Source organism: Limanda limanda, chromosome 22, assembly GCF_963576545.1.
Source record: "Limanda limanda chromosome 22, fLimLim1.1, whole genome shotgun sequence".
NCBI lineage: Eukaryota > Metazoa > Chordata > Actinopteri > Pleuronectiformes > Pleuronectidae > Limanda > Limanda limanda.
This window is the reverse complement of record NC_083657.1, coordinates 5,212,900-5,227,059: the sequence shown is the minus strand read 5'-3', so window position 1 is coordinate 5,227,059 and position 14,160 is coordinate 5,212,900. Positions and strand designations below refer to the sequence as shown.

Genomic DNA, 14,160 nt, shown 5'->3' with positions numbered 1-14,160 from the left:
TTCAGAGTTATTCTTAGTGTTCAAAGCTATTGACTAATAAACGTTAAATGGGAATATTTCCCCTTTTTTCAAATCTCATATATTGCAAATAAATCAGTGTAACACGGTAAAATGTAAACTTTAGTTATTCTAAAAAATGTTGTAGCATTTAAACAGCACTTACTTATAGCACTTTGTTTCTGGCTTTGTGCCCTCAGGGTTGATGGACTTATTGTGAGCAGCTTTTGATAAAAGCTTCAGCTAAATGAAATGTAATATATTGTAATGTAAATACATGAGCTGGGCTTGCAAAAAACTACTATTTTGTGTATATAGAGTGTATATATGTATGTATGTATGTAACCAGCTTGTACTACCAGAACAAAAATGTATATATTCAAAATTCAATGCACTGGAGCCATTCAAGTAAAATAAAGTTAATTTTGCAAAAACTTACTTTCCTTGTTATTTTATTTAAATGTGAGCCTGCAGATAAATGATCTCTTGTGTTTGGTGAGTTATTTAAAATGTTCTTATCCAGCTGGGAAAAAAACTATTGTATTCCACTAGATGTCAGCATTTGCCTCCAAATTGATTTTAGTTGTATGAGCAGCCTTAGTGAATGAGATCAGATTCAATCAACTTGATAACTCTCCTCCTCATGTCCTCATCCTGCAAGGACCAGCAGTCTGGACTAAAAGGCAGAAACAGGATAGTTTTATTTTTAAGCAGAAGAAGTCTGTAATAAACATGGAGGCCACAGATGTGAGTGTTTACAGTTTCATTTTCCTCTTGATGAGCTATTGGAACCAAGACTCACGACCGTTGATGTAGCGTTGCATTGAATTCAGATTCAGGTCACTAGGGGGCGCTGTGTAAACATAGTGTCATGGCAGATCCAGATCAGGGGACGGGACCAGTGTCTTTCCCCTTCACCTCTCGAAATAGGACATTTATTTAAATAATTAAATGTATGTTTGCCATCATCTATAACCCACAACAACAAAGCTAAAACATAATTAACGCTATATTTGGTAATATCTAAGTTTTGTATTCCATCAATTCCCTTCAAAATCGCCTGAAAACCTCTGGCTGTATATTTTGTGTATATAGGCTTGTGATTGTGGGTTCAGGGGCTGAGTCGTCCCCGTTTAATATCATTGAAAAGATATGGAATAATCATTTGAAACAGTAAAAGAACATGATCTGAAAGATTGTTTTTTAATTATAAATGCAAAATAAAGCATTCTTAAGCTTTAAAATGAGTACTTTCTATAAAACAAACAATGTTTAATATATTTTCACTTTTAGGTAATTCACATGTTATTTCCCGTTCTATCACAACACCTAGAATCTCAGTTACAGTTAGTCACGTAAGTAAATTTAATTTTATTGAAGCTTTTATCCAAAGCGACTCACAATAAGTGCATCGACAATCAAGAAAGAAAGCCAAACTGAAAAGTGCTATAAGTAAGTGCCATTTAAGTGCTACAACATTTTTAAAGATATATAAACTCACTTTATTTTACTCTACAAATTTCCATTACTTCCATATTAATTGATGCATCACAGTTTTTGCCTCGGTTACTAAATAAAGTTAGTAACTAAATCGGTAACTAACTCCTAAAGTTTGTTTTCTCAAGATTCGTTGATCATTTAATTATATCAAACCATTATTTCATTTTGTCCAATTCTTTTTCAACCTTTTCAAGGACCTGTGTCAAATCTTTCCCTGAGTAAAATAAAATAGTGTCATACACAAACAGAATACACTGGGTCCTGATACTTTTGACAACCACGTGACCTGAGGCTGCTCTCTAATTGGTTGTTGAAGATTTCAGGGGATGCCGCTCTCTGCGCCGCGGACACTCCCACTTTCATTTACAGCAAATACATTTTATCACCACTAACTATGTTGACTGCTAGTTAAAATAATGTATCCATCTATGAATTGGTCAAACCTGGTTAAGTAGTTTCTGTAATATTTTTTTTAATTGTGGAAGCCAGGATACTGGTCTGTAGTTTATCTGCAGTTTTATAAAGTGAAATCACTTTGGCTGTTTTCATCCTTTCAGGAAATCCTGCTGTTCAAAATGATAGATTTTATTAGACTATTTATTATTTTCCATGTAGGCTTCATATTCATTTTGATTTAGTAAATCACTGTAGTGTTAATGTTTATTTCTTCCTTTAAATCTTGGATTTAAGTTAGTTAATTCATCCGTCACCCTGTGGTTCTCCCAGCTGCCACTACGAGTCTTAACTCTCCTGTTGTTTCGGACCCATTCACGAGTTTTATCCAACCCAATGTGGGAGGAGTCTGGAGCAGGATCACAGAGCAACAGGGTGAAGAGACATAGTGTGAGAGAGAAGTCCACACTCTGGGTGACTGACATTTTGTCTCGCTAGGTGCTCGTCTGTCTTATTAATAGATTTTTTGCCACCACAAATAGAAGCAGGGCGGAGTTTGACCAGTAGAGCTGCTGTAATCACAACTGCTGTGAGACCTACAGCTGCAGCCACTAACACTGGGATGCACAGTTCCATCTTTCCCTCTGGTTGTGAGGTCACGTCTGGTCTCTGGGTTCTGGGCTGAGCAGCGGCCTCTGTAAAAAAAGGTGATCAGTGAGTTTATAGAAAGATCATCTGTGATTATATATAAAGAAGATCAAAGTGTTATGTTACTGTTCTCCTGAGTTCTACTAAAACAACGTACCAATGACGACGAGTTGACATTTCCCATAGTTTCCATGATGATCTCTGTTGACTTCACACACGTACTGGCCTGAGTCTTCACTCCTGATTCTGGACACATGAAGTCTGAGGCGTCCTTCTCTGAGGATGTCTTCGTCACACTGCACTCGTCCTGAAAACTGTTGATCCTGAGACCTTTGGACCTCGATGCCCTTGTGCAGGTGGTACAGGATCTTTGAGTCTCTCCGGTTCACCGACTGATCACAGATAATAGAGAGAGCGTTGGAGGATCTGGTGGTTTCAGCTGTGAACGTCCATTCCAGAGTGACGTTGTCGTCAACCGCTGCCTGATAGTGGGGCTGCTTCACATTGACAACTAATGTTCCTGCTGAGGGGACACAGAGGGAAAAGTGAGGACCTGAACTATCTGCTCATTTTAGTTTATGTTCGATGAAGTGAAGGTGAGAACTTACCACAGAGATAGGCGCTCAGGATGACGAGCAGCAGGATCCAGGGAATCATCCTGCCTCTGTGACACAGAGATTCAGACCTATCGACAAACAAGTAGTTTCCAGTAAGAGGTAGAATGTAGTTCTTCCTGTTCAGCTCATTTGTTAATCAAATGATTGGTCCTCATGTTGCTCAGGTGAAGGCGCGTCAGGTTTATCACAGATCACATTTCAATAGCAAGTCAATTCAAAGTGCTGTTACATAAAATATATAAGACACCGTGAGAAACTGTAAAAGCAAAATAAGCTCATTTAAAAACAGAAGCATTTAAAAGGACATTAGAGTTGAATAGAGAGAAGAATGTAAAAGTAAGAGAAGAGAAAAATGCTTTGAGAGAAGTTGAGTTGTTGTTTGGGTTTTGTCTCTTTGGAGTTTAGAGTTTTCTTAAAGCAGAATTTTGTTACTGGGTTTGTTCTTTGTAACTTCGACAGTTTCCTTGATCAGATTGATTCGATCGAAATGTTCAAATATGAGACGGGAAAAGTCAAAGTCAATTCAATAAAAGACACATTCACAATTCAGGAAGTGACACAGATTTCTTTGGTCTTCAGCGTTTGTCTTCAATGAAAAACACAAACTAAGGTTTGACACAATGACAGAAAGGAGTACAAATATACAGACCTTACTTTGTGTGTCCTCTGCAGGGAATAATCACCTGTGCTTTTTATACTTCTATGTCACCGCCTCTCTGGACTGGTCCATCCTGTTCACCTCTTTCATGAGACATATTTGTTTAAATAAGAACAGGGAGTGTACACAGAGTTTCGTGTTGACGCAGTTCAAAATGAAACTGGTTAAAAAAGGAGGTTACACCTGAACCGAGCATCAGACAGAAAACTATTTATCATCTGATTAATCATCTGATTAATCATTAAAGTATTCAAACCTTAAATGAATAATTTATTATGTTTTTACATCGATTTACTTTAACTGATCCTTATGAAAATTTGTTTTTAAACAATTTATGGTTTACAATTTGTTGAGTTTTCAAGTGTATTCGAGGTCACGAGGAAATTAAGGCTGTTTATGTACTGCGTTGAGTAGTCCACCCACATCAGATATGTTGAGTGCAGAGCATTCCACTCATCCGGCCACATCCCACATCAGGTATGTTGATTAAGATGAATCTTATGATATATCATCATAAATCATAAGGAGTTGATACGTCATACTACAGGCAACACATCATCCGTGATCCAGCACTCTCATTGGTCGCACTTCAGCTCTTCAGTTGTGGGAGACACACTGCCGACTGAGACAGCGAGATGAACGACTACTACGCTGGTATTGTATTTATGTAGCGCTTTACTATGGAGGACCATACATATGGAGGACCATACATGACATAAGTATAAATAAATAAATAAAAAAGAAAATTAATTAATTAATACAGAAATAAATACATAAATACGTTAATAACAACAGAAATGTCTAAATAAATGTCTTCCACATTTATTTATTTATTTCATTCCCTCATTTCAGTCTGGTATACTAATGAGAAAGGCGAGCCTAGCTGCAGTCTCATGCAGGATTGGTCACAGGAGTGCAATGATCCAGCACTTCTACTTCTGCCTTTCAATGCTGACTGGTGTCCAGTAGCTGTTTGCAGTGTTGAGCCGGTTCACACTTAAAATTAACTAGTTCAAGTTCAGAGGGTTAGTTCAGGTTATTTTTCGCGAGTGTGTGGCGATATTTATTTATACTTATGTCATGTATGGTCCTCCATACCCCACCACCTTCACCACTAGCCCCACCACCCCTCCCCCTGGTCCAATCGGTCCATCACAACAACAAGGGGAGACATTCTCTCAGGTGGATCAAGGCGAGACAGACAGCAGGTCGTGACAGGATCGTGGAGCACGTCAACACGTACAATATGAGCCTGATGCTGGGGTGAGTACCACAGCTCTGATATACAGAGACCTGACCCCAGTACACAGGACATTGTGGACTCGTGCCAGTGTAACTTCCTCTAGATCAAGGGAGGGACAGCTTAAGAAATGGATTTTGGATTTCTGCAGGTGCTCTCAGGTTTCCCTTTTAACTGAGCAAAGGTCATTCTGTCTGTGCAATTCGTTCCACTGTAATTATACTCACACTGTTCTCCAGCCTGTTTATACTGTGGACATAGTTTCTATCGCATTTATGAGTAAATACCCACTGAGCTATTCAGGTCTAACCCATGAATAAAATCGTGCAAACCACATGCATGCTCAACTTGTCTCTGTGGCGCAATTGGTTAGCGCGTTCGGCTGTTAACCGAAAGGTTGTTGGTTCAAGTCCAACCAGGGACGATAGCCTTTTCCTCTAAACTTAAAAATATAGAACTAGTATTTGTAATATGTTAGATTGTACTCGTCAATAGAGAGAGACGTATCTGTGTGTGTGTACTTGTTAGTAGAATGCAAAGCAGTTCTCTTTCCCGCACAAGAACCTGTCTTCAGTCTGTCAGCATGAATCGCTTCTATGTCAAAGTACAATTTGAAAACACTATGTACACAAGGAATGTCCGTGCCAGTGTAAACAGGAAGCTTCTCTACTTGCTCACTTACAGAAAATGATACGAACGAGAAACAATAAAGGTTCAAATTAGGACGAGATCAGAGAGAAGTATGGGGGACCATAGACTGAAATGAGGGAATGAAATAAATAAATAAATGTCTTCCACATTTATTTATTTATTTCTGTTGTTATTAATGTATTTATTTATTTATTTCTGTTGTTATTAATTTATTTCCCTTTTTATTTATTTATTTATTTCTGTATATATTTCTACATTTATTTATTTATACTTATGTCATGTATGGTCCTCCATATGTCCGTGCCAGTGTAAACAGGAAGCTTCTCTACTTGCTTACTTACAGAAAATGATACGAACGAGAAACAATAAAGATTCGAATTAAGACGCGATCAAGGAGAAGGAACTGTTACTGAAAAGAAAGTGTTTACAACCTTTTGCCTTCACCACTGTGAGGCAAGTCATGACGGAAAATAACTGACAAGCGTTTTCATAATAAACAGCATTTCTAAACTTCTTTTTTAGGTGGAAAAGAAAAACTTTTGTGCGCCCAACGTGGGGCTCGAACCCACGACCCTGAGATTAAGAGTCTCATGCTCTACCGACTGAGCTAGCCGGGCTGAGTTCCCCGTGAGACAAGTAACTTTATATACACCACAGTAATTATGACGAACGAGTTGTTAGAAAATACCATATTTGACCTAAAAATGTGACCTAAAAACCTAAAAAAGTCTGCAAGGGTAAAGTTATGTTATTTAAGTTATTTATAACTTTGCAGCAGAGAGTTAGGAGATAGTGTTAAGTATGGCTGAGTTTTGATTAAAGGTATTCATGGTAAATAAGGATGAATAGCATGAGAGCTCCTCATAAGTAAAGCTCAATGATCCGGGAAAGTGGTGGAGGAGTGTCTACTCTCGTCCAATCACGTCTCTGCATCTGCTCAAGCTAACAGTCAATCAGTAAGCTCTATGTCCATTAGCTGTCGCCTCGTCGAATCACAGCGCTCCGTCTCTGAGCTGGGAGAACCAATCAGTGGAGTCCGTTCTCCATTTTCAAGTGACGTCACTAGATCAAAGCCAACCGTTCAGCCAATGACCATGGCCCTCCGTTTACGGCCCTGACATCTAGTGGTGAAGTTGCAGGTTGCAGCCCTCAGCTCAGCTTCCCCTGTGGGTGAACCAGAACATAAGCTAGCTAACTTTAGCCCTTCCTCTTCCTCAATTTTCTGCCAATCAGTCGTTAACAAAACACAATTAACACAAAACACACAAATAAAAGCGTCACAATGCAACTCGGAGATTTAATTAAATATTAATTGGTTAGACAGAATACAGTTTGATCTAATACATGAGACAACACGCGTGTTAACGAGTTGGAAACAAACCGTCTTTAAGTCGAGGGACACATTTAGTCTTCAGGAGACGTTTGGAGGAAGTCTCACGTCCTAGAAGTGCGACACAAAGATGATTTACTTTCTTCATCCTGTGTCCAGGAGCAGCAGCGGAGTGAGACCGTGGGCTGCTGGGTAAACAAACGTTAAAAAAAAAACTTTCTGTGACGTTACATTGTGTTACATTGTGTTTTAATATGTTATGCTATGTTATGTTACATTGAGTTGTATTGAGTTTCAATGTGTTTTATTGTGTTTTATTGTGTTTTATTTTGTTATATTATGGAAGAAATGGTATTTAATTGTTTTTAATCCCTGTGTAGTTGTGATGATTGTTTTCAAAATTGTTTCGCTGTATTCTGTAATTTATTCCTTTAATTTGTATACTGATATAACCCTTTGAATCTAAGGTAAAGCATAACTGATGAACAAACTAATAACTAACCAACTAATAATAAACAAACTATTTGATTGTAAATTAGAATTCAGATTATTAGTTAAGTAAATATAGCAATAAACATAAAAGGAAAAGTGTGTGAGTTTAAATTAAGTATTTCTAAAGTATTACCGAGGGCTGAGAAAAGTTTTTATAAAATCTTCAATGCGCACAACTCACAGCCAGGTGGCGTCACATCCCCACCATAATAAAAGCACCGGTGTGTGGAGCCGGAGCTTCACTGAGATCAGCTGCTGTTTGTCGGATCTGCTCAGAACCCAGAGGGACGATCCTCGTCTGGTTTCAGTGCAACTTTCATAAACGTTTATTACATTTAATCATCATAAATATAAAAGGCTGTAAATATCAAAGGAGGGGACGCAGGGGCAAACCACGTGACCGAATGCGGAAGTGGCAGAGCAGGCAGAGTGTATATGTGAGGCAGAGGGAGTGTGTGTTCGTGTAGAGAGCTGCTGGTGTTGTTGCTGTCCACACACACACACACAGACAGACACACAGACACACACACACAGACACACAGACACACACAGAGGAGCAGTGTTGTATCGTCTCTACACACGGACTCACTCCTGAAGGAACGAAGGTAAGAACAACACAACAGAGAAATGGAGATTTGACGTTTGGCAACTTTGTGTTGTGTTTACTCTCCTTATCTTTAATGGCAATATCGCAATTTTAGTTTATGTTTATATCTAGCGGTGGAAAGTCAACTAAATACAGTTACACAAATATTTTACCCAAATTTGTGTGGAGTATTCTCATTTTTATTGATATATCCATGGAAATATTGCAACACTACACTTTGACACCACTGGAGATAACTAGTCATTTTCGGTTATTTTCAATTTTATTAATAAAATATTAATTATTGTCAACAAACTGTTATAAGTTAAGTTCATAGACTGTATATAAACCTGGACGCCTAAACGTGTCTATCGTCCCCTAGTGGCTGACTGCAGTATAGATCATAAACTCGTGTTAGTGTTGAATATGATGATGTTAGTGGATTAATTGATCAAGACGATCGTTGCTATACATTTTCTGTCAATCCACTTATCAGGTATTTGCTTCATCCGTATTAACAAAGAGCCCACAGCTTATTATCTGCTTCAATAAATAGATACTGGTAAAGCTATACTGTACTGGGCTATCGCTGCAGTTATGTAACGTTTGCTTCATAGTGAAAGTTGTGTTTCCTCTCACGCCCATTGGTTCCTGTTTCACACAGAGGAAAGAAAATCACTTTTCACGAGCCGGGCACGAGTACCTGTTGCTTTTCCCCTGGGACTTCTCCCATTTTAATTGGTGAGCTGTGGCTCAGAGCACAGGCAGAGCTATTGGTAACAGGATTCATACAAGACAGTTATTCTTCCATCACTGCTCCCACAGATGAGTGTGAGCTCATTTGAATCCCATGGGTGGTTTTCTAATCATAGCGACCCATTAATGTCGAAACAGCTCTGATATTTCACACTGCTAAAAACGGATCAGCCTCTGATTCCAAACTATTCTCACTGGATGTTTCATTGTGAGTTTTCTCGTCCATAAAGCGAGACTCCTTCCCTCCTGTGTTCGGGAGCCAAACTATGTTTTCTGCTTCTATGTTCCTCTACGAGTCACACGAGTGAGTCCAGGGGTCACCAGCCTCACAGATGTGGGGGGGGGGTTCCTGTTCAAAAATCTGAGAAAGAAAAACATTTATCAGAAATGCCCTCAAAAAAAAGTATCACCTGAATTTTAACAGCACACTTGGCACAGTTTGACTTTCCACGACCCTGTTTACACCTGTCCAATCTGATTTGTCCTATGTTTGGATTGGAATAAGATTTCTTATCAGGCCTGGGAATAAAGAAGTAGGTAAATGACAGAGTACATGAAGGACATCACTGGTTTGTTAAGTCCCAAATCATAATATACATTATCTCAAGGCACTTTACCTAGTGGAGTTGAGACTTTAAAATGATGGCGAGCAAGCACTGTGGCACCTGTGGAGAGAAAAGCTTCCTCATTAACTGGAAGGAACTTAGAAGTATGAAGTATTGGGTAATCCAGGCCTTAGTGTCTTTAACACATTCCTGAAGTGGTGATTACTAGAGCTGTCAAACGATTAAAATATTTAATCGCGATTAATCGCATTTTGTCATAGTTAACTCGCGATTAATCGCAATTAATCGCAAATTTGTATCTATTCAGAATGTTCCTTCATTTATTATTTTTCCATAATTTTACTTTCGTTTTAATGCTCTTATCAACATGGAAAAGTGGATTGGCTTGCTTTATGCAAATGTTTTATATTATTGAAAAACAACATTGCCAAACAGGGCGGTACAAAATAATATTATAAAGTGCACATTTCAGGTAAACAAGGACTCAGCCTATAGTGCAGTTAAACCATGGCTTAATATTTTCTTTTTTTCAAGTTTGCTGTGAACATAGCAGTCAGTCCTCTTATTTCAGAAACAATGAACCATAACAGTTAGGTTACCAATAAAAGGTAAGCCTACTACTTCTTAGCTACTCAAACAGACAAGCAACAAATAACAAACAAACAAAATACACAGGCAGGTGTCGGCCTACTTTGAAATAAATGAAACACAGAACTTTGTAGGGCTATTTGAGTCCTCCCCATATTTGTGGAAAATGTATGAAATAAGAAGTACCCTATTTTTAAATAAATAAAAACATATAGCTGCAGCCTAATAGTGTAACGGACTGGGTTTATGTTTATGTTTGGTTTTGACGTATGCTCAGTAAAACACTGTTGAAGGAGCGCTCTGATGTCTGACGGTCACTGAAGGGGTCTGGGTGGGACATGTGACTGTTTGGACCAATAGGATGGGGGGATCGGGGATCAATGAGGAAGTGAAGTGTTGTTGATGTCTGCGAGTGACGGAGTACGAGCGAGAGGTGCACATGTTCGTGTAGAGGAAAATACCAGTTACTAAACCACGAAGAAGTTCCGTGTCCTGTGGGACGCTACAATAGCTTTAAAATATATATTTTAGGTGGCGAAATATTAAAACAAAAAGCGAGAGCAGGTCAGACTGGAGGCGAACACAGATACTGAAGCTGCAGCTGCAGCTCTGCTTTAACTCGAGTTAAAAAAATTGACGGCGTTAAAATGGGTTTGCGTTAACGCCGTTAATAACGCGTTAAACTGACAGCCCTAGTGATTACATAAATCAGGTTTCATAAGTACAGCTGGGTGTCATCTGCCTTAAGGAAGCAATTAGTATTGCTCCATGTACAGAACCTTGTGGACCTCCATGACTCACTGTTGTGTGCATGGACGAGTCATTGTTACTTTTAAAAATTGGAAGTTAAGTTTGATTTAAACCAGTCTTGTACTGTTCCTTTAATCCCCACATGTTGTTCTAGTCTCTGTAACAGAATCTTATGATCTATGTGTGGCACTAAGATCCAGCAGGACAAATATAGAGACAGATCTAGGATCTTAGGCCATGAGAAGGTCATTGGTAAATCTTAACAGTGCTGTTTGGGTAATCTGACGGTCTTATTTGTTTGTGTTGCTGCGTTATAATGTTTATCTTATTTATAGTGAAGTTATTTGTTTTCCTCCTTGTTGAGCCTAGTGATAATTTAAATTTATCGGTCAAAAATTGGCTGCTTAGATATGTTACCCCCCTGGTGTTGTGTTCAAAGACATTGAAAAACATATATTATATAGCAGTTTATAATATACTAAATATTGGTGACTATGGATGAGAGTGTCAGTTATTACAACTCATCCAGAAACCAAAAGGATATCATCGAATACTTTTTAAAAAGAAAAGAAAAAGTCATGATGGAATCACCAAATCCAAAATCTTTACAAAATGTTTTTTCCACAAAAGAAAACGTCCTTGTCGTTATTCATCACATTCGAGACCGGACGACACCGTGTGTGTGCTTTTCAAACTTCGGGAGCTTTAAAAAATGTGCTCAGTAATTTGAGGTCATAAAACACTTTCCCTTGGTTTTTAAAATTATATAAAGCTTTGGAGGAACTTGTCCGAGTGAGCGTGTTGTGTAACCACAGTAAAGCCTGAAAGCAACAGTGCTCTCTTGCTTTATTATCTCCACTGCAGATTAAATCGACCCGAATTGTCTCTTTCACTTATCTGCTGCCAATACATTGTTGTCATGCAACTCTACCGCAAACAAATATACTGAGTGTTTTCTATACGTCCATATTTACATGAAGCACCTCCCAGAGATGTGATGAACGTTTCTCCATCTGTGCGAAGCCCACGAGCCGCAGCTCCAGCCCCTGGATAATCCTCTTAGACTGTTTTGTTGTTTTTCCTTTAATTGAAGTCTCTGTCGGGAGTCTCTCTGGCGCTCGCGGCTCGACTGTTACAGCACAGCTGCCCTCTCAGCTGAAATACAGGCGAACCTGGGGTCGTGGATTTAGAAAGTGAAAACACCCAGTGGAGCTTACTGTGTGGCGAGCGGTTATCCCCCCCCCCCTCCCCTCCCCTCACCACCCCAACCACCACCACCGATAGATTTCTCTCTCACATTAAACCTTCACCTCCTTCATTATTTTCTCCTGCTCCTTCCGTTGATTTAATTATCGCCCATTGTGTTTCGATCCGTCTCTCTTCGCTCGTCCGGGGGCCAAACGCATCTCTCCTCATTGTCCTCTCGATCCTAACTTTGTTTTTGCAGGGGTCGTTCGGAGGTCGCGCTGCTGAGATGACTGGGCTGTGACAGCGTGCGTCCAAGTGTGTCTGTACCGGAGCCGTTCCCCGAGACATGGCCGCTGCAAAGAAGAGTGAGTTTACATTATTATTATATTCACTAACATTCACTAACTTAAATGTTCTCATAAACATTTTTGGCATTTGGGAAGTAGAAGAAACCCTTTGAGACAGACAGGACAAACACAACTCATTATTCAGGGTGAAGATAGCCGAGATTTACAAGGATCAAAATGTGTGTGTGTCCCAGGATCAAGTGGTCTGTGTTTGTCTTGAATAATTCAGAGCTGTTGCCCACAGGCTAGAAAACTGGTTGCACAAATGGACTTAAAGCTGCATTCAGACCTGCGCTGAACTGGATATTTTCCTGGAATTTTACAGAGGAGGTTTAAGTGAGAACAAACGTCTGACTAAGGTGCTCTGGACATTTTCTGGAACGTTTCTAACATGCGTCAGACAAAAAACTCGGATGATCTCCTGCTGTGTTCTTCATATGTCAAAGGCAAACTCAATTCTCAGCACATTTTCCCTGAGTTCAAAGTCTTGACCCCCAGAGAGGAAGCTGTTAAGCCCAGATCTGATTTCCCTTAGACCTTCAGTCTCCTCTTAATTCTTTCATCACATCTCCGGACATTTGATCTGAAAGTCCAGAATCAACTACACTTAAATATCCTGAGTTGCATTGTGTTTTAATAGCAGTGATTTACAGGAATATATCTCAAGTTTACAGGTGCATTACGTTCAGGGAATTGTTGCATTCCTGTGGATTAGTTCCCTCACATATAAGCTCTTTTACAGATCCAGGAGGTGATTGTGATGTTTGAAGCTCTATCCTATAATCTGCTGTGGGTGAATTAGACTTCCTTAATCTGTGTCCAGTGTTTCTCTGGAGGGATCCACTGTTGTATCGAAGGAAAGAGCAAAAATGAATTTATCATTTATCAGAGAACCTCGAATTAACCTTTTCACCAGTGAGACGAGTCGGAGGATTTCCTGGAAGGTTCCTCGGTTAATTTAAAATTCACGATCAATACTTCAGTCAGTCGGGTTTCTTGGGAAAACAGTGTGTAAGTGGTGGCGAGTCAATATCAGCAGCTTCATGACAGATTTGTGTTGTTGAGGTAAGCTAATTTATTCTCAAAAGCTGAAAGAGAACACCAGCCCTAATCATAATCATGAATAAGTCGCCTCTATTACCCGGTGGAGTGAAGGGCGCTTGTTGTCTTTGACGACCGCTCCTCAGGCCTTTGTCCTTTTTGATAAGGTCACCGAATGAAGGCTGTCGCAAAGGGAGCCGCTGTATTGACTTCCTGTTGATGGCATTTTTAAAAAACTGTATTTTCTTGTGTCTCGGGAGGATTGAAATGTCACAGGAAGAGTGAAGCTTTATTTTTTCACGGGGAGAGGGAGGCATGTGTTGCTGTGGGAAACCGAAAACACATTTTGAAAACCCTTATTTCTTGGCATGTGAACGTGGAAAGGTTTTTGAATATACTGACAAATTGTCTTCAACTCTCATACAGCAAACATGGACTGTCTCATCTGGTGTTAATGTTTACAGAACAGCCCTTATGAACAAAAGCTCTTAAATGTCGTTGTCCTGTTGACGTCTTCATTGTCGTCTTCCACGTGCAAGTCTCCTTTCATCCTTTGGAACGTTTCAGGAGAATGTATTTTTTGGTGAAGCTGTCACATGATGGCACAGCTGAGAGAGGAGTAAAAAAAGTTCAGCTGCAAACGCTGCATTGATCGAATTCCAATCAATGTGTGGTCAATCATTTTTTGGAACTGACTGCCTCATATTTCCTGCACAAACAGGCAGAGATTTATTTCATTTTATCAAGAGTTCAGAGAGAAAAAGGCTTTTAAACTGACAGAAAACTGTCATTTTCAGCAGAGCTAAAGCAGA

The 14,160-nt window shown here is 39.4% G+C and overlaps 2 protein-coding genes and 2 non-coding genes across 6 annotated transcripts in view; 2 read left to right on the top strand and 2 right to left on the bottom strand.

The window, feature by feature from the left end:
• The window catches only part of adissp (adipose secreted signaling protein), a 57,086-nt gene that overhangs the window by 31,253 nt on the left and 11,673 nt on the right, over window positions 1-14,160 (top strand). The window contains exons 1-2 of one of the 3 annotated variants that reach the window (XM_061066575.1): window positions 4,935-5,076; window positions 12,220-12,325. In XM_061066575.1, the coding sequence (XP_060922558.1) occupies window positions 12,307-12,325 (19 nt within the window). In that variant the 5' untranslated portion in view covers window positions 4,935-5,076; window positions 12,220-12,306. Of the gene's footprint in view, window positions 1-4,934; window positions 5,077-8,014; window positions 8,132-12,219; window positions 12,326-14,160 lie in introns of those variants that run through there. The other 2 variants (XM_061066573.1, XM_061066574.1) reach the window with 2 other exon arrangements.
• Window positions 1,471-3,214, bottom strand: LOC132996174 (uncharacterized). Its single transcript, XM_061066493.1, has 3 exons — window positions 3,147-3,214; window positions 2,696-3,061; window positions 1,471-2,585 (listed from the first exon to the last, which is right to left on the bottom strand). The coding sequence occupies exons 1-3, from the start codon at window positions 3,193-3,195 to the stop codon at window positions 2,311-2,313; spliced, it is 690 nt and encodes a 229-aa protein (XP_060922476.1). The 5' UTR covers window positions 3,196-3,214; the 3' UTR covers window positions 1,471-2,310.
• trnan-guu (transfer RNA asparagine (anticodon GUU)) lies at window positions 5,404-5,477 on the top strand. The gene has a single exon. It is a non-coding gene; the product is annotated as a tRNA-Asn (tRNA).
• Window positions 6,249-6,321, bottom strand: trnak-cuu (transfer RNA lysine (anticodon CUU)). The gene has a single exon. It is a non-coding gene; the product is annotated as a tRNA-Lys (tRNA).